This window comes from Haematobia irritans, chromosome 1, assembly GCF_050003625.1.
Source record: "Haematobia irritans isolate KBUSLIRL chromosome 1, ASM5000362v1, whole genome shotgun sequence".
Classification (NCBI taxonomy): domain Eukaryota; kingdom Metazoa; phylum Arthropoda; class Insecta; order Diptera; family Muscidae; genus Haematobia; species Haematobia irritans.
This window is the reverse complement of record NC_134397.1, coordinates 226,146,299-226,171,595: the sequence shown is the minus strand read 5'-3', so window position 1 is coordinate 226,171,595 and position 25,297 is coordinate 226,146,299. Positions and strand designations below refer to the sequence as shown.

The 25,297-nt window shown below is 34.7% G+C and overlaps 1 protein-coding gene across 1 annotated transcript in view; it reads right to left on the bottom strand.

The window, feature by feature from the left end:
* Window positions 1-9,864: 9,864 nt before the first annotated feature.
* The window catches only part of Dscam3 (Down syndrome cell adhesion molecule 3), a 317,456-nt gene continuing 302,023 nt past the window's right edge, over window positions 9,865-25,297 (bottom strand). Inside the window, exons 29-32 of the mRNA XM_075299301.1 lie at window positions 20,912-21,157; window positions 20,426-20,758; window positions 19,709-19,937; window positions 9,865-10,371 (exon numbers count right to left, since the gene is read on the bottom strand). Coding sequence (XP_075155416.1) covers window positions 10,074-10,371; window positions 19,709-19,937; window positions 20,426-20,758; window positions 20,912-21,157 — 1,106 coding nt within the window. The 3' untranslated portion in view covers window positions 9,865-10,073. The remainder of the gene's footprint in view (window positions 10,372-19,708; window positions 19,938-20,425; window positions 20,759-20,911; window positions 21,158-25,297) is intronic.

The window sequence follows — 25,297 nt, the reverse complement described above, 5'->3', positions numbered from 1 at the left end:
CATGATGAAATGTCAAAGCATACTGAGCATCTTTCTCTTTGACACCATGTCTGAAATCCCACGTGATCTGTCAAATACTAATGCATGAAAATCCTAACCTCAAAAGAATCACCCTTTATAATTATGGACTGATAGGAACCAATTCCTGCATGGTTGTTGGATACCATATACTAACATCACGTACCAAATTTCAACCGAATGGGAAGAATTTTGCTCTGCCAAGGTGCTCCGGAGGTCAAATCTGGGGATCGGTTTATATGGGGCCTATATATAATTATGGACCGATATTGACCAATTTTTGCATGGGTATTTGAGGCCATATATTAACATCACGTACCGAATTTCAACTGAATCAAATGGATTTTGGTCTTACAAGAGGCTCCGGAGGTCAAATCTGGTGATCGGTTTATATGGGGGCTATATATAATTATGGACCGACATGGATCAATTTTTGCATGGTCATTAGAGACCATATACTAACATCATGTACCAAATTTCAGCCGGATCGGATGAAATTTGCTTCTCTTACAGGCCTCGCAAGCCAAATTTGGGGGTCCGTTTATATGGGGGCTATACGTAAAAGTGGAGCGATATAGCCCATTTGCAATACCATCCGACCTACATCAATAACAACTACTTGTGCCAAGTTTCAAGTCGATAGCTTGTTTCGTTCGGAAGTTAGCGTGATTTCAACAGACGGACGGATGGACGGACATGCTCAGATCGACTCAGAATTTCACTACCCAGAATATATATACTTTATGGGGTCTTAGATCAATATTTCGATGCGTTACAAACGGAATGACAAAGTTAATATACCCCCCATCCTATGGTGGAGTGTATAAAAACTTGGATATAAAAAGTTAATATACCCCCCATCCTATGGTGGAGGGTATAAAAAGTTGCCGTGATTAAAAAAATTTTACGTTCTTAATTTAATGATCCACAGTATCAATTCAGAAAGTTCATTTTCTGTAAAAGTATGTAATCTAATGTCTATGTAATCTTATCAATTCTACCGTTCTAAGAGATTTTTTATACCCACCACCTTAGAATCGTGATGGGTGTATAATAAGTTTGCAATTCCATCTAACCGTCTGTTGTAATTACGTTACAGCTTTCAGTAATGACGCCCTGAAATTTGGCACAGATTCGTCGTTTGTGTATCCGCAGGCTAAGTTCGAAGATGGGCTATATCGGACCAGGATTTGATATATCTCCCACATAAATCGATCCCCGTTTTGCGGTCTTCAGTACCTATTAGAGGTGTGCACGTGAATAATGTTTTACTCACGCACACACACGACGGAAAAATCTTACTCAAGCACACTCACTACACGATGTTGTTTGGTAGGACTCACGCACACTCACGAAACGAAAATGTCGTGAATCAGAAAAAAAAATAGCGTGAATCACGAAAAATACAGTGACTCAAGAAAAATACCGTGACTCACGAAATACCGTGACTCACGAAAAATTTCGTGACTCAGAAATAGTTTCATTAGTAATCTACCTTAGGGACGTGTCTGAAAACATCAGCATGATTAAAATCGATAGCGTTTTTAAACTCTTAACATCCAAGGTGTCAATAAAATTGTAAATGAATTCAACTTCCAAACGTTTCATGTCCGTGGGAGGGATTATTTTCGTGAGTGTATTTTTCCGAAACTCTTTGCTCACGCACACTCACGTAGAAATTATTTGAGTAAATAACGACAATTTCGTGTCACATACACACCTCTACCCCGCAAAAAAATTTGGAAGTTCTTCCAAAGGAACAATTTTAAAAGCACTTCCAGAAGATGCACTCCCAATGATGTTCTTTATTTTAACTACCCAGGAAGTTCTTTTATTTTAATTTTTTATAACTTGTTTTGTTCCATACTTTTAATGGGTAATTTTAACTTTTTTTGTTTCAAATAGATTAAAAACAGAGTAAGAATTCATAAAATGGTACAAATCATTTAAATTTTGTCGACAAAAATGCAAAATCCAATTTGAAAAAATTGTGAATTTTTGAAAATATTTGAGGTCAAACGTTTTCGACAAGCGTTAGAATCCATTAAAAATTATAAAAATTATTTATTTGACAAAATATCACAGAATTTTTTATTGACATCCAAAACATCGAATTCGGATCACACATAAAGAAATTATGCAAATTCAGTGCAACAACTGTTGAAAAGGAGGACTTCCGTCCTATGACAAGCCCATGTTAAATTCATCGCTTCTGCGACAATTTTGCACCACTTCCGGATCCAAAAAGAACATTTTCATTACTTTTTTGGCGACGCTTTTTTTGCTGGGTAGTACCTATACACCGCAATTTTCATGCGATTTCCCTGAAATTGGGAATCTAGCGATATTTTAGGCCTACAAAGTGGTGTGCCGAATATGGTGTATATACACTGAAAAAAAAGCATGCCCGGTTCCAAAGATTTTGTCTTTACTTTAAAAAATTTGGTATTGATTCCGAGCCAAAGAAGCGGAGAATACAAGTAAGGATACTTTTAAGACACAATTCTCCTTTAAATTTCGGTTTTGTGTAGTAAATTTTAATTTTTCGCTTTTTCAGCTTTTTGCCTTCATATGCTATCAAAGTCCTTTAAACACGAGTAAACGACAACTTTATTTTCCAAATTAAGAATCGACTTCCAGTAGAAATTATTTCAAGTAAAAAACCTCTTTAAAATAAAGTGTTGAAAAACATGTCCTATATTTGAACGAATTTTTTCTTTGTAGTCAAGATGCAAAAAGACAACAACTTTAAAGACAATTTCACTAAATTTAAAGAATCTTTCTAAATTATTAAAGTTAAGTTGACCTTAGGCCAAACATTTTTTCTTTCATGTTATGATACCCATTTTTAAGTGAAATCGCTTAATTATAAGGATAATATGACTTCATTGAAAAGTTTATCGACTTTTGGGCAAGGAAAAAACTTTATATTAGAGAAATGCGTCTTCTATGCTAAGCAAAATTTCCATTCGTAGTTTAAAGACATGAAATCTTTGACCTCACGACAATATTTTTTTTCAGTGTAAGTCCAGGTTTTGGTATAGCCTCCATAGGTTAGGTTAGTTGGCAGCCCGATGTATCAGGCTCACTTAGGCTATTCAGTCCATTGTGATATCACAGTGGTGAAATTCTCCCTTATCACTGAGTGAGCTCAATATTAAGCCGAGTCCGAACGGCGTTCCACATTGCAGTGGAACCAATTAGAGAAACTTTGAAACACACAGAAATGTGACCAGCATTACTGATGTGGGAAAATCCACCGCTGAAAAATTTTTTTGTGTTAGGTCGAAGCAGGAATCGAACCCACAACCTTGTGTATGCAAGGCGGGCATGCTAACCATTGCACCACGGTGACTCCCCATATAGCCCCCATATGGTGATATCCCGATTTGACTTCTGGAGCATCTAGGCCCCAAATGTTCATCCGATTTGGCTGAAATTCAATATGTAAAGCTACTTTAGGTCCACGTTTTGGTATAGCCCCCATATAGACCGATCACCAGATGTGACTTTTTAGGCTTTCAAAATGTAAAGGTATTTTAGGTCCAAAAAGATTTGTGGCGAATATGATGTGTATAGGTTCACGTTTTTTTATAGCCCCCATATAGACCGATATTCCGATATGTCTTCTTGAGCGTCTAGGACCTCAATTTTTATACGATTTGGCTGAAATTCAAAATGTAAAGGTATTTTAGGTCCATAAAGAGTTGTACTTTAGGTCTACAGCGAGATGTACCGAAAATGGTGTATACCAGTTCCGGGTTTGATGTAGCTCCCGTATAAACCGACCCCTGATTCATACGATTTGCCTGAAATTGGAAATCTAAAAATTCTTTAGGTCCACAAAGAATATGCCGAATATGGTGTATATCGGTTCATGTTTTTATACAGACCCCACATAGGCCGATAACGGTTTATATTTTGGTGTGGCATCCATATAGACCAATCTATCGTTTTGAATTCTTGGACCTGAAGTTTTATCCGATCATAGTGAATTTGTAAGTCTTTTTAATCCTAATATAGAAGGGTCTCCCCATTTAACGTCTTGAGGGGATAGAATGCGTACTGGTCAACTAAATTACACGAAGCTAGAAGTAAAAATTTTCCAAGTTTACTCCTCGTGCTCATTCGAGTAAAGGGGGTAAACATCTATTGAATTTAGATTTCAAATCAAATGAAACTCGTTATTCTATGGGATTTTCGAACACATCTTGACGAGATATTTATGATTCCTCTAAAACCCCAAACAAAATTGATTTTTATAAATCCAGAATCTGATGTAGCCTGCATATGTAGAAACTCTTAGTGTAACTTCGGGAAGATTACCATTAAAACCCATATGCTAGGGAGAATATCTATCATCAAATCTACCTGAAATTCTATATAGGTTCACTTAAAGAGGCTACGTTGATAAGTCTGCAAAGGGAACTTTTGTATTTTATTCATGGTGATGGGTATTTAAGATTCGGTCGAGCCGAACTTTTAGCACCCCCACGATTTGGGATCTTGAACATATAGACACTGCAATTTTTATTCGATCTGATTGAAATTTGGAAAATGGTGAATATGGTCTACCGATTTCCCAATTTAACTTCTTGGGCTTCTAAAAACAACAATTTTATACAATTTGGCTGAAATTGAAAATCTAGAGTTATTTAAGGTCAATAAATGGCTGTGATGAATATTGCGTGCATTAGTCCATGTTATGGCATAGCCACCATATAGATCGATATCCAGATTTAATTTCTTGGGTGTATATAAACCAAAATTTTTATCTAAGTTTTGACTGAAATTAGAAATCTAGAGGTACTGTAGGTTTATAAATAGGTATGCCGAATATGGTTGGCTTGACTTCTTGCACTTGGATATTGTAATTTTTATACGATTTCCCCACAATTCAAAATCTAAATGTATTTTAATCCAAAACGACTTGTGTTGGGTTTAGTTTATATCTATCATATTTTGGAGCAGCCGATCTGTCGTTTTGAATTCGTTGTGCAATTTTTATTCAACTCCTGAAATTGTAAAACTGATTTATATCGAATGGGGTTTTATATAATCCTCATCTACACTGGTCTCTCAGTTTACCTTCATGAGTGGATAGAAGAAGCAAATTTCTCGATTTTTTCTAATTTTTTTGGGTGCGATGCAAGCTTGCCAATATTGCGGTACATTACATTCCCAGCAAATAAAATTGGAAGTACTTCTAAGTGCACAACTTTAAAACCACTTTCAAAAAGTGTCCTCCAAAGATGTTCTTTATTTTTACTACTCAGGGAGTTCTTTAATTAAATTTTTTATAACTCCCTTTTTGTCATATTTTCCAAGGGTAATTTTACCCATTTTTGTTTCAAATAAAAATAGATTAAGGATTAGTAAAATGTTACAAATTATTTAAATTTTGTAAAAAAAATGCAAAATCCATTCAAGAACAAATATATACAGCCGCAAGTTCGGCCAGGCCGCATCTTATGTACCCTTCACCATGGATTGTGTAGGACTAAAATTTAGACATTTTCTATAGAAATAAAATTTTGACAATAACTGGCATGGTTGTTATCGGCCATACACTAGCGAAATGTACAAAATTTTAAACGGATTGGATGAATTTTGTTCCTTCAAGGGGCTCCGGAGGTCAAATCTGGGGATCGGTTTATGTAAGGGCTATACATAATTATGAATTTTGGCATGATTGCTAGAGACCATATACTAACACCACGTATCAAATTTCAACCGAATCGGATGAAATTTGCTTCTCATAGAGGTTCCGCAAGCCAAATCAGGGGATCGGTTTATATGGGGGCAATATAAAATTATGGACCGATGTGGACCAATTTTTTCATGGTTTTTAGAGACATCATGTACCAAATTTCAGCCGGATCGGATGAAATTTTCATCTCTTTGAGGCTCGGCAAGCCAAATCTGGCGATCGGTTTATCCCAGCAAAAAAAGCGTCGCCAAAAAAGTAATGAAAATGTTCTTTTTTGATCCGGAAGTGGTGCAAAATTGACGCAGAAGCGATGAATTTAACATGGGCTTGTCATAGGACGGAAGTTCACCATTTCAACAGCCGTTGCACTGAATTTGCATCACTTCTTTAGGTGTGATTCGAATTCAATATTGTAAATTAAAAAATTCCGTGATATTTTGTCAAATAAATAATTTTTTGTAATTTTTTATAATTTTTAATGGATTCTAACGCTTGTCGGAAACGTTTGACTTCAAATATTTTCAAAAATTCACAATTTTTTCAGATTGGTTTTAGCATTTTTGTCGACAAAATTTAAATGATTTCTACCATTTTATGAATTCTTACTCTGTTTTTAACCTATTTGAAACAAAAAAAATTTAAATTACCCATTAAAAGTATGAAAAACCGAGTTTTAAAAAATTGAATTAAAATAACTTCCTGGGTATTTAAAATAAAGAACATCACTGCGAATGCATCTTCTGGAAGTGCTTTTAAAGTTGTGCCTTTGGAAGAACTTCCAATTTTTTTTGCTGGGTTGCAAGGTTGTTATCGGCCATACACTAGCGAAATGTACCAAATTTCAACCGGATCGGATGAATTTGATAGGCTCCGGCAGTCTAATCTGGGGATCGGCTTATATAAGGGCTATATATAATTATGGACCGATATGGAGCAATTCTGACATGATTGCTAGAGACCCTATACTAACACCACGTACCAAATTTCAACCAGATCGGATGAATTTTGCTTCTCCAAGAGGCTCCAAAACAAAATCTCGGGATCGGTTTATATGGGGGCTATATATAATTATGGACTGATATGAACCAATTCCTGCATGGTTGTTGGATACCTTATACTAACATCACGTACCACATTTCAACCGGATCGGATGAATTTTTGCTCTTCCAAGGGCTCCGGAGGTCAAATCTGTGGATCGGTTTATATGGGGGCTATATATAATTATGGACCGATATGGACCAATTTTTGCATGGGTGAGGCCATATATTAACACCACGTACCAAATTTCAATTGAATCAAATGAATTTTGGTCTTCCAAGATGCTCCGCAAGCCAAATCTGGGGACGGTTTATATGGGGGCTATATTATTATGAACCGATGTGGACCCATTTTTACATGGTTGTTGGAGACCATATAGCAACATCATGTATCAAATTTCAGCCGGATCACATGAAATGTGCTTCTCTTTGAGGCTCCGCAAGCCAAATGTGGGGATCGGTTTTTATGGGGGCTATATATAATTATGGACCGATGTGGACCAATTTTTGCATGGTTGTTAGAGACCATATACCAACACCATGTACCGAATTCCAGCCGGATCGGATGAAATTTTCTTCTTTTTGAGGCTCCGCAAGCCAAATCTGCGGATTGGTTTATATGGGGGCTATATATAATTATGGAGCGATGTGTACCAATTTTTGCATGATTGTTAGAGACCATATACCAACACCCTGTATCAAATTTCAGCCAGATCGGATGGAATATGCTTCTCTTAGAGGCTCCGCAAGCCAAATCTGGGGGTCCGTTTATATGGGGGCTATACGTAAAAGCGAACCGATATGGCCCATTTGCAATACCGTCCGAGCCACATCAATGAGAACTACTTGTGCCAAGTTTCAAGTCGATAGCTTGTTTCATTCAGAAGTGATTTCAACAGACGGACGGACGGACGTACATGCTTACATCGACTCAGAATTTCACCACGACCCAGAATATATATACTTTATGGGGTCTTAGAGCAATATTTCGATGTGTTACAAACGGAATGTCAAAGTTAATATCCTATGGTGGAGGGTATTAAAATTGCGAATTTTTGGAAATATTTGATGTCAAAAGTCTCGAACAAAGGTTAGAATGCATTAAGAATAATAAAATATTATTTATTTGGCAAAATATAACAATTTTTTAATTTACATCCAAAACAACGAAATGGTGGACATCCGTCCTATGACAAGCCTATGTTAAGTTCATCGCTTCTGCGCCAATTTTGCACTACTTCCGGATCCAAAAAGCACATTTTCACTATTTTTTGGAGACGCTTTTGTTTGCTGAGTAGGCTTACATTTGGCCTTCTGGCCAAATAGAAAGCAATCATATTATCACGTGTGAAATCCATCACGAAGGGCTTTATTTATAAATGCAAAGGGTCAATCAATGCCCCGTCACTGGATTAAATCTGTCATCTGACCCTCATGGTTTGAAATGATAATTTGTTACAATACATATCAGCCACCCCATAACATGGTATGGTTTAATTATGTAATGGGAAAATTTAAGCCAAATAACCAGAGCTAGCTCGCCGGTACTGGTCTAAGTTTTCTATAACATTGAGTCACACACATTTTTTTTTCTGATTCAATCACGAAATTAATTGATCCAATTAATTTTTTAATTGAAATATCTCCAATCATGTAAATGATAATATGAATCACAGTTTTAATTGGACATTAGAAAAATACTTGATCAAAAAAAATTAATTGATTTAATTAGCAGATTTAAATTTTTATTAATTTATGTTGATTGCAAATTTCAAATAATTTTTTCCATTAAAAACATAACTATTTTCAATCACTTTCTTAACTGACTTACCCCCATTTTCATGAAGCTCCGTTAGTGTTCCGTTAGCTAACGAACTTTTAAACCGTGCTATGGATATATCTGTCATCTTGCCTATATATTCCATATTCCAGTTAGGAGCTTAACTGCTGAAAATTTTTCAGTTATAATTAACCGGAGAGAAGATATTTCCATTTTATTTTCTGTAAACTGACAGTTAAACCCTAACGGAGCTTCATGAAAATGGGCGTTAGTGTTTTTAGTTTGAAAAAAAAAAAAAAAAAATAAATAAATAAATGTTTGAAAATTTTAGTTAAACATTAAAAAAAAATGCCATAACTTTTTTTAAGTGACTTACCCCCATTTTCATGAAGCTCCGTTAGTGCTACGTTAGCTAACGAACTTTTAAACCGTGATATCTACATATCTGTCATCTGCCAGTTAGAAACTTAACTGCTGAAAATTTTTCAGTTAAAGTTAACCGGAGAAGAGATATTTCCATTTTTCTTTCTGTTAACAGGCAGTTAAAGCCTAACGGAGCTACATGAAAATGGCCGTTAGTCTTTCAAGTTTGCTTAAAAGTTAATGGCATCAATTAATTTTTTAATTAAAAAATTTACAATTTTCAATCTTTGACTTAATTAACGTAATGTTTTTATCTTTATTAAAAAAATTAATTGTATCGTTAATTTATCAATTGAGAAAATCTTCAATTGCAATCAACTTTTTAATTGGAAATATGTTGGTGATATTTTTTTCTGTGCATTATTGCAGTTCTACTATATGCCGTCAATGTTCCGAATTATCCCCTCATTTGGCTCTTGATGTTGGATCTTTTTTATTTATATTTTATTAAATTAGAAATGCACATTTTTAATTACACTAATGAAATTTGTTCAGAAAGCACTCTTATATTAAATGCAAACATTTAGAATCAAGAAATTGAATCTAATCAGATTTTCATAAATATAAATGCGGGTTTTCAAAAAAATATATAATAAGAATTTTTACAGATCTATTTAAACATAGATAAAAAGTATCTACATAAGTAATTGTATAATAAAATGGCAAAGGATATATTTTTGAAGTACTGTTGTTTTTACAAATCATATATAAATATTTATAAAATTATTATAAAAAAATATGTCCTTAAAAAAGTTTAGTCTTTTAGTGTCTTGGTTAAAGTTTGGCTTTAATATATTCCATACAATTTCATATTTAAGCCTATCATAATTAGACTCACTTCAAAGTTATACAGTTTTTATTAAGAATTATTTCATATTTTTAGTTTTCCATATATCTATATATTTATTTTAAATTATCCTTTTCACAGCTTATCAGTTCATACCCAAAAAAATTTCATTTTCATTATATTTTACAAAGTCTTCTCTCGTCATCTCTTAACAGAAGTCAACTTCTAAGCTTTCATTTAGTTTTTTTTTTTAATAATAATTTAACTTAACTATTTAACCGTGGGTTATTTGGTGGAGCTACCACCTCTTACCGTATCCTAGACATGTATGGTAAATTCTTGTCGTTCCTGTTCCTTCTTTTCATGATATCTTGCCAACAGTGAGGTTAATTCCTCCCGGTCCACTTTGCTTAACTGGCCATCTTTATTTTCCATAACACGTTGCACTTCCAAGTCCAATGCTCGTTGCTCGTGATCACATTCGGCTTCGCTGAATTCTCGTGAATCAATGAAACCGGAAGGTGGTCGAAAACCCATATTATTTGCCCCGGTCATGGCGGCAATGGTCGCCGCTATGGAGGCTGATGTTTCCGAATTGTTAAGCTCACTGTCTAAACTGTGAATGAGAAAGATGAAACCAGAAAATGTTGGTGCTTAGTGAATTATTGAAGCTGATTTTGTAAATTAAAAAAAAAAATAATAAATTTCCATATCCCTGAATCTTATGTGATCTACATAATTCTACAAAAACGCTAAATTTAGAGTGATTCCTTTCAAAATTTCGCTTGTGTATGAAAAAGACAATAGGAAAATCTTGAAAAAAAAAATTTCATATAAAATATTTCATATCCTCCTAAAAACCCAATGATACCACAATCCAACTATGATCCTAGTCTCCCTTTTCGACATTTTAAATCTAACTTTTGTATGAAAAGCAAGATTTCCATTCTGGAAAATTAAAAATAACGAATGAGTGAAGACTTTAAAATATTGAAATATATATTTTATGTCTTTATGCCTCCATTTGGTATCCAAAAATAAACGAAATATCCCACGATTGAAATCGTTCTTTTGGAAATTTGAAATTTCTATTTGCATGAAAACACTGATATGAAATATCAAAAAATGGAGATTTCGAACAAGGAGTAATCGTATTCACACGACTTAGGTTTTTTTTCGTAAAAATCATATTTTTCGCGGTGCTATGTGGCGTATGACTCATGTGAATATTATAAGACACTTTTCATACGCCACCATGTACAGTTAAAAATTTATTGTGCCCACGATAGCAACATGGGCCGAGGTTGGCAATCGTGCCAAAAATCATCTACCAAACATTGAAGAAAACTTTACCACATATCTACCAAAGTAAAAAAAGGATATTTTGAAGTTTCTGATCATTTTTTGTGGTTAGTATGAAACAAATGTCTTTTCTTTCCTCCAATGAATGACTCGTCTCTCCTATCGGTATGAAAATTATTATTTTTTTTTTAAATATGGAATTTTGTCAAATATTTTTTTCTAAAATTTTATTTATAAGTAGAAAAGTTTATCAAAATTTTACTTCTATAGAAAATTTGGTCAAAATTTTATTTCGATAGAAAATTGGGCCAAGATTTTATTTTTATATAGAAAAAAGTTTTCAAATTTTAATTCTAAAAAAATTTGAACAAAATTGTATTTCCATAGAAAATTTCATCAAAATTTTATTTCTATAGAAAATTTGATCAAAATTTTATTTCTATAGAAAATTTTATCAAAATTTTATTTCTGAAGAAAATTTGATCATAACTTTATTTCTATAGAAAATTTTTTCAAAATTTTATTTCTATAGAAATTTTTGTCATAATTTTATGGCGACCGGACATATCCCCCAACGGACATTTCGCCCAAAATGATTTTTGGGCGTTATGACCTCCATTGGGGCGGTCACATCGCCCAATTTTAGTTTGGGCTTTATGTCCTCCCTCATCGCGGTCATAAGCCCCATAAAAAAATGTGGGTGTTATGACCGTTTGAATATAATTGAATATGAACAATAGTTTAAAATAACAAAGTGTATTTTTTTAAATCATTCAAAAGCTAGATATGATTACTTCATCTATCCATTAATTTATTTTTTTTTTAATATTTAATAGATATATATGCCTCTTATTGACAAATATCGAATCCTGCTTTTATTGTATATGCTGGAAGAAGATGTAAAACTAGCATATCTTGGCTTCATCGTTTGTTTTAATTGTTTTTGACTGCAACAGAATTTTTGACCATTTTTCTTCTCAGCGTACGATTGAAATGGAAAAGCGGCTAAAGTGGCACTACGAAGACCTATTTCGCACGTGAAATAGGTCGGTTTAACCTCCAAGACATTTGAATTTATATATTGAAACATGAAAATTCGGAAATTGATAATTTTTTTCTTTTGAACAAACCAGACAAATGCTGAATTGAAAATTATGTATTTTAAACTGAAAATTGGAACGAGATGAGATGATCGATTTGCTGCTGATGGGTACTTGAAAAAAAATCGCGCGCGCGATTTATTTCAAGTACCCATCAGCAGCAAATCGATCATCTCATCTCTTTCCAATTTTAATGTTTAGAACAAGATAATAAACTGAAAGTCGCTCGGATTTGCGGACGAACTGAATGTGATGAATTTAACAACGACCGAAAAAGGGACATCAATAAAACAATAGCATCTCCATCATCCATATTTCATTCATTCATTATTTCAGTTATTGGGTTGGAACACAAAGAGACTATATGCCAAATCGGCTTCATAATAGTGGTTTGCTAAAATATCTTTTCCGGCACACTTTCGCACATTTAGTATTCACTCATATGTTCTGATTTGGCAAGTTCTTGGGGACTTTGTGGAGCGTTTTGCACCATTTTCTCCTTAATTTTCTTATAGACCACGAGATCTGCACTGTCTTTCTAGTTACGGCATTTGGAATTAAATACCGTACGTATTTAGTTAACCAAAATTGGGGATAAAAATTACTTCATTTAGGACAGTTTTTGATTTGTATTCCGACATTATTTTCCCCATAAAATATTGGGCGTTTTGACCGCCTATTTTTTGGGACATATGACCGCGATGAGGGAGGACATAAAGCCCAAACTAAAATTGGGCGATGTGACCGCCCCATTGGAGGTCATAACGCCCAAAAATCATTTTGGGCGAAATGTCCGTTGGGGGATATGTCCGGTCGCCAATTTTATTTCTATAGAAAATTTGGTTAAAATTGTATTTCTATAGAAACTTTGGTGAACTTTTTTTTTCTATAAAAAATTTGGTCAAGATTTTATTTTTATATAGAAAAAATTTCAATATTTTAACTCTATAAAAATTTGAACATTTTATTTCTATAGAAAATTGGGTCAACATTTTATTTTTATATAGAAACAAGTATATTCGGCCGTAAGTTCGGCCAGGCTGAATCTTATGTACCCTCCACCATGAATTGCGTAAAAACTTCTACGAAAGACTGTCATCCACAATCGATTTACTTGGGTTGTGGTATCTTAAAACTTCTTAACATAGTTTTCTAAATTGTGAGTTAGTCCATACGTGGTATATATTAGACAAAAAAGTATGTGTAGGTAAGTCTACGTAGAGAGCCAGAATTGAAATATGGGGGTCGTTTATGTGGGGGCTATATACAATTATCATCTTGATATGGACCAATTTTTGTGTGAATGGGGATCAATTTATCTGAGGGCTATATATAACTATAGACCGATATGGATCTAGTTAGGCATGGTTTTTAACGGCCATATACTAGCACAATGTACCAAATTTCAACTGACTCGGATGAAATTTGCTCCTCCAAGAGGCTCCAAAACCAAATCTCGGGATCGGTTTATATGGGGCCTATATATGATTATGGACTGATATGGACCATTTTTGGCATGGTTGTTAAATATCATACTCTACCACAACGTACCAAATTTCAACCAGATCGGATGAATTTTGCTTCTCCAAACGGCACCGGAGGTCAAATCTGGGGATCGGTTTATATGGGGGCTATATATAATTATGGACTGATATGAACCAATTCCTGCATGGTTGTTGGATACCATATACTAATATCACGTACCAAATTTCAATCGAATCGGATGAATTTAGCTCTTCCAAGGGGCTCCGGGGGTCAAATCTGGGGATCGGTTTATATGGGGGCTATATATAATTATTGACCGATTTCGACCAATTTTCGCATGGGTGTTTGAGGCCATACATTTACACTATGTACCAAATTTCAGCCGGATCGGATGAAATTTGCATCTCTTAAAGGCACCGCAAGCCAAATCGGGGGATCGGTTTATATGGGGCTATATACAATTAATGACCGATGTGGTCCAATTTTTTATAGTTGTTAGTGACCATATACTAACACCATGTACCAAATTTCAGCCGGATCGGATGAAATTTTCTTCTTTTAGAGGCTCCGCAAGCCAAATTTGGGGGTCCGTTTATATAGGGGCTATACGTAAAGTGGACCGATATGGCCCATTTGCAATACCATCTGACCTACATCAATAACAACTACTTGTGCCAAGTTTCAAGTCGATAGCTTGTTTCGTTCGGAAGTTAGCGGACGGACATGCTCAGATTGACTCACAATTTCACAATTTATGGGGTCTTAGAGCAATATTTCGATGCGTTACAAACGGAATGACAAAGTTAATATACCCCAATCTTATGCTGGGGGTATACAAATTGTCAATATTTTAATTCTATAAAAATTTGAACAAAATTTTATTTCTATAGAAAATTGGGTCAACATTTTATTTTTATATAGAAAAATTGTCAAAATTTTAATTCTATAAAAATTTGATCACAATTTTATTTCTATAGAAAATTTTCTCTAAATTTTATTTCTACAGAAAATTTGGTCAAAAATTTTTTTTCAAAATTTTATTTTTATAGAAAATTTGGTCAAAAGTTTATTTATATATAAAATTTTCTCAAAATTTTATTTCTATAGAAATTTTTTTATTTCTATAGAAATATTATTTCTATAGAAAATTTTCTCAAAATTTTATTTCTACAGAAAATTTGGTCAAAATTTTATTTTTATAGAAAATTTGGTTAAAAAAATGTATTTCTATAGAACATTGGGTCAAGATTTTTGTTAAATAGAAAAAATTTTTAAAATTTTAATTCTATAAAAATTTGAACAAAATTTTCCATGAAAATGTGATCAAAATTTTATTTGTATAGAAAATTTGATCAAAATTTCATTTCTGAACAAAATTTTCTCAAAGTTTTCTTCTTATGGAAAGATTTGTCAAAATTTTATTTCTTTAGAAAATTTGGTCAAAATTTTATTTCTATAGAAAATTTGGTCAAAATTTTATTTCTATAGAAAATTAGGTCAAAATTTTATTTCTATAGAAAATTTGGTCAATATTTAATTCTATCAAAATTTTGATAAAAATTTTATTTCTATAGAAAATTTGATACAAATTTTATTTCTATAGAAAATTTTCTCAAAAAATAGAAAAAGAGGACGAGGCATGCTCAAAATAAACACAGCCAACTGAATTCAAATCGATGATTTGACAGTGGCATAGGAAAAGAGATATGTTTGTTTCGAATTTATTTCGGCATAAGCCGAAATAAATTCGAACAAGCCGGCTATCATACAAAACCTTTGTTCGGGAGGTTCAAATGTGGTTCATTGTTGGGTTTAATGAACTGCCTGAATTTATTCTGATAATTGGTTGATAGTTTTGCTGCAAGTAGAGGATGCTGATGCGGAATGTGGTAATTCCGAAACGTGCGTCCATCCAACCATCTTGCAGTCTATAGGGCTTTGCCCAAATAAATTTGACAAACATTCTTTTCCTCTGTTGGTTAAGCTACACTTGTAGTTTAGTCAATGTATGGTTTTAAGCTGCAATAAAAAACAACAACAATGCTTAAAGAACAAAACCAACAATACCAAACAAAAAGAAATTTTATTTCTATAGAAAATTTTCTCAAAATTTTATTTCTATAAAAAATTTGGTCAAAATTTTATTTTTATAGAAAACTTGGTCAAAATTTGATTTCTATAGAAGAGTTGGTCAAGGTTTTATTTCTATAGAAAATTGGGTGAAGATTTTATTTTTAAATAGAAAAAAAAATTAAATTTTAATTCTATAAAAATTTTAACAAAAATTTTCTTTTATAGAAAATTGTCTCAAAATTTGATTCCTATAGAAAATTTTTTATTTCTATAGAAAATTTGGTCAAAGTGTTAGTATTACAGAAATTTTGGTCAAAAAATTTTTTTTATAAAAATTTGCTCAATATTTTATTTTTATGTAGAAAAATTGTTAAAATTTTAGTTCTATACAAATTTTAACAAATTTTTATGTCTATAGAAAATTGGGTCAATATTTTATTTTTATGTAGAAAAAAATAGTCAAAATTTTAATTCTATAAAAATTTGATCAAAATTGTATTTCTATAGAAAATTTGGTCAAAATTTTATTTTTATAGAAATTTTGGTCAAAATTTTATTTCTATAGGACATTTGTACAAATTTTTATTTCTTTAGCGAATTGATGTACCTTTTATCTGGAGAGGAATGTTTTTTTTAATTTAGATTAGGTTAGGTTAGGTTAGGTGGCAGCCCGATGTATTAGGCTCACTTAGACTAGTCAATCCATTGTGATAACACATTGGTGAAATTCTCTCTTCACCAATTTTTTTGCTAAATCTATTCAAACCATCAAAAATTCTACCAATCTACACCCACACACAGAGAAGCCATATGATCATCTCAAACATGTTTCAAGAGCAAAATGTTATTTTTGTATGGTGACCATGTAACATGTTTGTCACTAAAATGTTATTTTCTCGTCAAATATAACCTGCTTGCCGAAATCACATACATGATTTCCGAGAAAATAACATGGTTGCGAAAACCATGTTACATGGTCACCACCCAAAAATAACATTTTGCTCTTAAAACATGTTTGAGGTGATCATATTCCTTTTCTGGGTGCAGAGAAGGAATATGATCACCTCAAACATGTTTTAAGAGAAAATGTTATTTTTGGGTGGTGACCATGTAACATGGTTTTCGCAACCATGTTATTTTATCGGAAATCATGATTTCGGCAAGCAGGTTATATTTGACGAGAAAATAACATTTTAGTGACAAACATGTTACATGGTCACCTTACAAAAATAACATTTTGCAATTAAAAAATGTTTGAGGTGATCATATTCCTTCTCTGCGTGTACCAAACGGTAAAAAATATACCATTTTTGGTAGAGTTCTACAAACTATAGCAACCGTTCCTGTACCCATCTCTAAAATAAAACTTTAAGAAAATTTCAAGCATAGAGCTGTTGTTTGTGAAATTTGGTATAACATAAATTCATTTTGGTCTGCGGAAGTGATCTGATAAGAGATTGGCCTAACCAAGCGGACTATAATTAAAAAAAAAATTTCGTATATTTTTTGATTTTTTTGGGAGCCATGGATGGCATTTCCGCCTTGAATTGAAAGGTTCACGAGTTTAATCCCAGTTGCGACCAAATAATTAAAAAGTTTTTCAGCTATGGTTTCAGTAATGCTAGTGACATTTACGAGGGTATCATTGCTTCTCTAAGTGGATTCATCGTAATTAGAGCGAAATTAACCATACCACCAAATGCCTGGGCCATTTGAACATTATTGGACTCAATTTTTCTGAAATATCATGTGTCAATTAGTGGAAACTTGGTATTAAAAAACGTTGGCTTACAGTCATTGACTTATGTCACGACTTTCTGAATGCCGTATGTTTTTATACTCACCACCATAGAATTGTGATGGGAGTATAACAAATTTGTCATTCCGTTTGCTCGAAAATCAACTCCAAAGATGGGATATATCGGTCTAGGGTTTGATATAGTCGCCCATAAAAAGTGACCCCTCGATTAGGGGTCTTGGGTTTCCAATTTGATTGATATTGGAAACCTAGAGGTAACAGGTTAGCTGATAAGTCCCCGGTCTGACACATAGATGGCGTCGCTAGTATTAAATGCATATTATTTTACCATCCTTCAAATGATTCGTGTCAAAATTTGACGTCTGTAAGTCAATTAGTTTGTGAGATAGAGCGTCTTTTGTGAAGCAACTTTTGTTATTGTGAAAAAATGGAAAAAAGGAATTTCGTGTTTTGATAAAATACTGTTTTCTGAAGGGAAAAATATGGTGGAAGCAAAAACTTGGCTTGATAATCAGTTTCCGGACTCTGCCCCAAGGAAATCAACAATAATTGATTGGTATGCAAAATTGAAGCGTGGTGAAATGAGCACGGAGGACGGTGAACGCAGTGGACGCCCTAAAGTGGTGGTCACTGACGAAAACATCAAAAAAATCCACAAAATGATTTTGAATGACCGTAAAATGAAGTTGATCGAGATAGCAGAGGCCTTAAATATATCAAAGAAACGTGTTGGTCATATCATTCATCAATATTTGGATATGCGGAAGCTTTGTGCAAAATGGGTGCCGCGCGAGCTCACATTTGACCAAAAACAACAACGTGTTGATGGTTCTGAGCGGTTTTTGCAGCTGTTAACTCGTAATACACCCGAGTTTTTCCGTCGATATGTGACAATGGATAAAACATGGCTCCATCACTACACTCCTGAGTCCAATCGACAGTCGGCTGAGTGGACAGCGACCGGTGAACCGTCTCCGAAGAGTGGAAAGACTCAAAAGTCCGTTGGCAAAGTAATGGCCTCTGTTTTTTGGGATGCGCATGGAATAATTTTTATCGATTATCTTGAGAAGGGAAAAACCATCAACAGTGACTATTATATGGCGTTATTGGAGCGTTTGAAGGTCGAAATCGCGGCAAAACGGCCCCATATGAAGAAGAAACAAGTGTTGTTCCACCAATACAACGCACCGTGCCACAAGTCATTGAGAACGATGGCAAAAATGCATGAATTGGGCATCGAATTGCTTCCCCGCCCACCGTATTCTCCAGATCCGGCCTCCAGCGACTTTTTCTTGTTCTCAGACCTCAAAAAATTTGGCTACAATGAAGAGGTGATGGCCGAAACTGAGGCCTATTTTGAGGCAAAACCGAAGGAGTACTACCAAAATGTTATCAACAAATTGGAAGGTCGTTATAATCGTTGTATCGCTCTTGCAGGGAACTATGTTGAATAATAAAAACGAATTTTGATAAAAAATGTGTTTTTCTTTGTTACACCGGGGACTTATCAGCCAAACTGTTATGTAGGATCACAAAAAAGTTGTGTCGAATATAGTGTGTACCTGTCGATGTTTTGTTATAGTCCCAATATAGACGTATCTCCCAATTTGTCTTCTTGAAATTAGAAATCTAGAAGTATTTTAGGACTAAAAATTATTGGGCCGGATATGATATGCTAAATATGATTTAATTTTTCATGGTATTTATGTAAGCAATTATAGCCTCAACAATTTCAAAAAGGGGAATTTGAGGTAGGATGTAATAACACTTCCCATATATAGTTGGTAATTGGCTAATACATTTTCAGAGTTATATAGTAAAACTTTGTTTAGGCTCCATACAACGGTGTAGCGAATAACAATTGGAATGATGACAATATATCATTGTTTTTTTCTTTTCAATATAATAAACGTAATAACATAATTTCTTGAACTGAAAAACAAACCAAAAATTGCAATTTTATACAACTCAAAATCCTATAATTTTCATGATTATTTTTCACAATATTAGTTTATTTTAAAACAAAAATCATACAAATCATGCACATGCAATTGTTTTCTTATTTTTTTTACAAAATTTTGAAATGACCCAAACATCCGTAATAGTTTACGATTTTTTTAAATTTTGATTTTTCTTTTGGAAATTTCAATTTTTCACAAAAAACCAATGGCAATGGACATTTATTTTACTTTCATAATTTTGTTTGGAGTTTGGGGTTTAGGTACCTGAACTACCTGTTGTTACTGCCTGGATGTAGACGGCGATCTAGCGAATCCTTAGCATTTATTTGCTGTTGATGATGTTTGCGATTACGATGACCAGCACCACTGCCACCACCGCTACCGCGTTTGTTTTCTCCCGATGATGAGTGATCTTTGCCATAGCGTTGAGCATTCATACGTCTATCGATGGGTGATGATTGATCATTATTTGATTCTGTAGATGAATCGGGTCGAAACATATCTGTGCGGAGGGAAAAGGCCATGCAGAAAAAAAAGAAAATGAAAAATGAAGAATGTATTTGAATATGATATTTTATTTTGTATAGATTGAGAGGCAGTGGTTTCCAAGGTCAAATGTGTACATCAAAAAATAACGGAAAGTCAAATTTTGAATTGCCAAAAAATAACAGATTTGATAGCACAACAGGTCCATTATTAAATAGTATAGGAGGATCACAAAATGGGACCATATAGACTACGCTATATCGTCTTATTAAGACATTCTCATGGTCTATATGGGATCGGAAACCAATAAAAACAGTTTCTCAAAATTTTAAAATATCTACTTTTCCTTTTTAAAATAGGTCGAAGCGACCACATTAGCCTCTTTTTAATTTTGAAAATCACATTTCTAACAACATGCCCTTGAAACCACTGTGCCTTATTATTTTTTTTTTTGTGTTGGTATGCAGTGTTGTGTGTTGTGTTGTTGGTTGTGGGTTTACACACCTACTCCACTACGACCATCACTGTTGCGCGACTTACAAGGAACTCTATAAGTGGGCATATTCGAAAATTCAGTACTTGGACTAATACTGGTATCCGATTCGGACTCACAATGTCCACTGCCATTGGTATGGCCACCATTGGCCCCGCCACCACCACTGCTACCTCCACCTATACCACTGCTACTACTGTTGCTTTTGTTACCACCACCACCATTGCTACCATTGCTGCGTCCTCCTCCACCCCCAGCACCATCACCTCTTGAAGATTTCTTTGAATGACCTCCGGTCTGAGATCCAATCGCCATGGTCATTGACTTGCTAAGCGTTGATTCATCTAAAAGAGAATTTAAAGAAGAAGAAAAAAATTTTGAATTGCATTGTGACCATTAACACAGTTTAGTAAAATCGGTTTTTTGCTGTCTCTCTGTCTTCTCCTCTTTTCAACGACAACACTAATTGGTGAAATTCCTTTTTCCAATACACTTACCATCGGTGTTGTAGTATCGTTGTTTGTGCCATGATGATTTCGATTTGACATGGCCAAATCCGGATGATGGTAACAAAGGATATGCAGTGGCATTTAGATTCTCTCCTTCAGGATGGCCAAATGTTTTGAATTGCATTGTATAGTCCATGGGTGAGGCAGCCACACCTCTGGTTGGTGTTTTGGCCGGGGCTCCAGTACGACCACCATTGACACTAAATGTGGCATATGGTGAGATCTCATACATTTCTGTGTCAGATTTCATTTTTGTTAGTTTTTGGTTTAGTTTGCCATCATCATCGTCATCATCATCGTCCAGACCATCATATCAAAGATTGGTCATTGTTTGGTAGGGCACGCAGCAAACGTACAGCATTATAATAAACATGGTTCCAGCAGCAGACATTCATCCGTGAAACACAAAAACATCATTTCGAAGAGAAATCACAAAAAGTCCCATTAAAACCAAAATCATATGGCATACGAAGAATCATGGACGATGGAGAATTTTTTTCCAAGAGTTGACGGTAAAAGAAAATGAGAAAAGATAGAAAAAGATTTAGTAAGTACTACGTGATCATAGAATATAGCACGTTCATTTTTTGTTTTGTTTTTTTTTTTTTTTTTTTGGTAGTGCTAAAAGAATAAGAAAAACCAAAGCCATAAGTTAGACTTGGTCGAATCTTGTGTACCCTCCACCACAGATTGCATAATAAGTTCTACTAAAGACTGTCTTCCACAATACTTGGGTTGTGGTAACACAGAGGAGTCTATAAATAATTATGAACCTCGAATGAAATTTATTCCTCCATCAGACTCCAATGTCAAATTTGGGGATCGGTGTGTATGGGGGATATATATAACTATGAACCAATTTTTGCGTGATTAGTACAAAGTATATACTGGCATCACTTACCAAATTTCAACTTATTCAAGTCCTAAACTCGGGAAATGAAATCTGGTCTTACATGGAACTATATATAAATCAGGACCATTATGGACAATTTTATTGCGTGGTTGTTGGAGGCCATAGACTAACACCACTTAACGAATTTTAAAGGAATCTGATGAAATTTGGAGGCTATATAATCTGAGGGGTCAGTTTATATGGCCCGATATGGCCCCATTCCAACCTACATCAATAAGAACTACTTGTACCAAGTTTTAAGTCGATAGCTTGTTTCTCCAGAGGCCAATATTTCGATGTATTACAAACGAAATGCCAAAGTTATTAACCCCATTAAAAATTTCGATTTTTACAAGCGTCTCTTGAATAACTTGAAACAAACTTTTCGATATAAGTGGCAGGAATAAAAACTTCTATTTAAGGCTCCCAAAGAATCTAAACTACCACTCGATGTAAAATTTAAGGAAAATCGGATGAATATTACGGCTTCTGCGCCCTCACGACTTCAAATCGAGAAATATATCTATATGGAGGCTATAAAACAAAATGTAGCACAGCTATGAAAAAAAACCTAAAGAACACAAACCCTTCCAATTTCAAGCAAATCGGATGAAAATTTCTGCTTCCGTGCCCTCAAGAAGTCAAATCGTTGGATCATTTATATGGGGGCTGTATTAAAATATAGACCCATCTATACCAAATTTAGCACAGCTCTTAACGAGTCTAAAATAATTCTGACCTAAAAATCACCGGAACGGATTCAACGAAACCAAAATTAAAGGGTGATACGGTCAAAATTTGGTCAAGGGAAAACGCGTGTAAATCGGTGAATCGTTTATTTAAAAAATCAAATTAAATTTCTTTTTCAAGTTCAATTAGTATAAAATTCAGGAAAAATATTCAGTTAAGCTTTCGCTTTTCCAAATCTGAATTGCCAGGCCTTACGCTTGACACCTGCCATCAGATTTTGTACAGCCACCTTGTCCACCTTCTTCGCCGCAGAAAGCCAGTTTGCCTTGAACTGCTGCTCGTCCTTATCAGTTTTTTTGGTCTTCTTTAGGTTCCGCTTGACAATAGCCCAGTATTTCTCAATTGGGCGGAGCTCTGGCGTGTTGGGAGGGTTCTTGTCCTTGGGAACCACCTGCACGTTGTTGGCGGCGTACCACTCCATGGCCTTTTTACCGTAATGGCAAGATGCCAAATCCGGCCAAAACAGTACGGAACAAACGTGTTTCTTCAGGAAAGGCAGCAGACGTTTATTCAAACACTCTTTCACGTAAATTTCTTGGTTGACAGTCCCGGAAGCTATGAAAATGCTGCTTTTCAAGCCACAGGTACAGATGGCTTGCCAAACCAGATATTTCTTTGCGAACTTTGACAGCTTTATGTGCTTGAAAATATCTGCTACCTTTCCCCTTCCTTTTGCCGTATAAAACTCCTGTCCCGGAAGCTGCTTGTAGTCGGCTTTGACGTAGGTTTCGTCGTCCATTACCACGCAGTCAACCTTCGTCAGCATCGTCGTGTACAGCCTCCGGGATCGCGCTTTGGCCGTCGTATTTTGTTTATCTTCGCTATTTGGAGTCACTACCTTCTTGTAAGTCGATAGTCCGGCTCGTTTTTTGGCTCGATGCACGGTTGTAGACGATACACCCAGCTTATTTGCGGCATCTCGGAGAGAGAGGTTAGGGTTTCGCTTGAAACTACCGGCAACTCTCTTTGTCGTCTCAGCGACTTCCGGTTTTCGATTTCCCCCCGATCCAGACTTCTTGGCTGTCGACAAACGTTCCCCAAACTCTTTAATTACATTTGTAACGGTTGATATGGCAACTTTTAGCGATTTTGCCAGCTTTGAGTGCGAGTTGCTCGGATTTTCGCGATGCGCGAGCAAAATTTTGATACGCTGCTCTTCTTGCTTGGACGACATTTTGACAACTGAAGAGTGAATTCCAAAATAAAAATAGGAGCAACATTCTACACACACACAACTTCAATATGAGGGATGTGAAGGTTTTTTAAATGCAAAATTTAAAGAAATACGTCAAGTTTATATTGACCAAATTTTGACCGTATCACCGTTTATATGGGTTTGACTGTCACGTAAACAATATTCAAATGTTCAACCATCTGGCTTTCGTTTTCTCATTGAAGAAAATCTATAAAAAATAGCGTCTTTGTAGCGCGATCAAAAAACTAACTCAGCCAAACGGACAGAAAAACCTTCTTTTAGTGCCAATCGTAGTCTCCAAAATACCCAAGGAGAAAAAGACTAACGGATCTGGAGTTAATGGAGGTCATTGTGCAGTGGTCGACACTGGGATTGAACTCATGATCCTTTGTATGCACGGCGGGAATTCTAACCATTGCACCGCGATGGCTCCCATCCCATCTCAGTAATGTTGATGAAATTTCTGAATGTTCAAAACTTTTCTTCACGGCAACGTGGAACGCCGTACGGAGTCGTCTATTGCATTGACATAGAACCAAGCAGAACTCAGTGATAGTGGAGAAGTTCACCACTGTAGTATAACAATGGGGTGAATATTTTAAAGACGATTTCGTTTCGATGCAGATATAAATCTTTGGTTACACTTCTCCCTCCCTAATTGTCCTTATACCATACTAAAAAGGTTGCTAATTAATAATGCTGCCACGCATCCTGAACTCAAAAGCCACAGGGCCGTTGTTTACATTTGCAAAATTTTTCATAAATTTTACACTTTTTATTTCAATCGAAATCACCATAAGAAAGCCTGAAATATCAGGATGCAACTAAAACAAAAATAATCTATGACTTTAGTACAAGCTGATTTTTCAATATTTCTTGAACTCGTTTTCGCGAAATGATCAGCTCACGAACAAGTTTTCTACCACTGCTGTGTGGATTTACATCTACATTTTACGAATAACTTTATTTCCGAATGCAATAGATCAAGATGGTTTTGTGAGCTTGTAAACAATAAAATGAAATTTGTCAGCTGTCAGAAAAGCGATTTATAAATAACAGCAACCTGGAGTTGGTTGCAAAACATATTAGCCACCTTGTATTGGGAATATAATAGATTTCCTGTTGCTTCGCCTGATATATAATTGTGTGGTATAAAAAGTCGTGATACAAACCTAAGCTAACACAAAACAAGTAAGGAAAGTCTAAAGTCGGGCGGGCCCGACTATATTATACCCTGCACCACTTTGTAGATCTAAATTTTCGATACCATATAACATCCGTCAAATGTGTTGGGGGCTATATATCAAGGTTTGTCCCAAATACATACATTTAAATATCACTCGATCTGGACAGAATTTGATAGACTTCTACAAAATCTATAGACTCAAAATGTAAGTCGGCTAATGCACTAGGGTGGAACACAATGTTAGTAAAAAAAAAAATTGGGAAACATTTAAATCTGAAGCAATTTTAAGGAAACTTCGCAAAAGTTTATTTATGATTTATCGCTCAATATATATATGTATTAGAAGTTTAG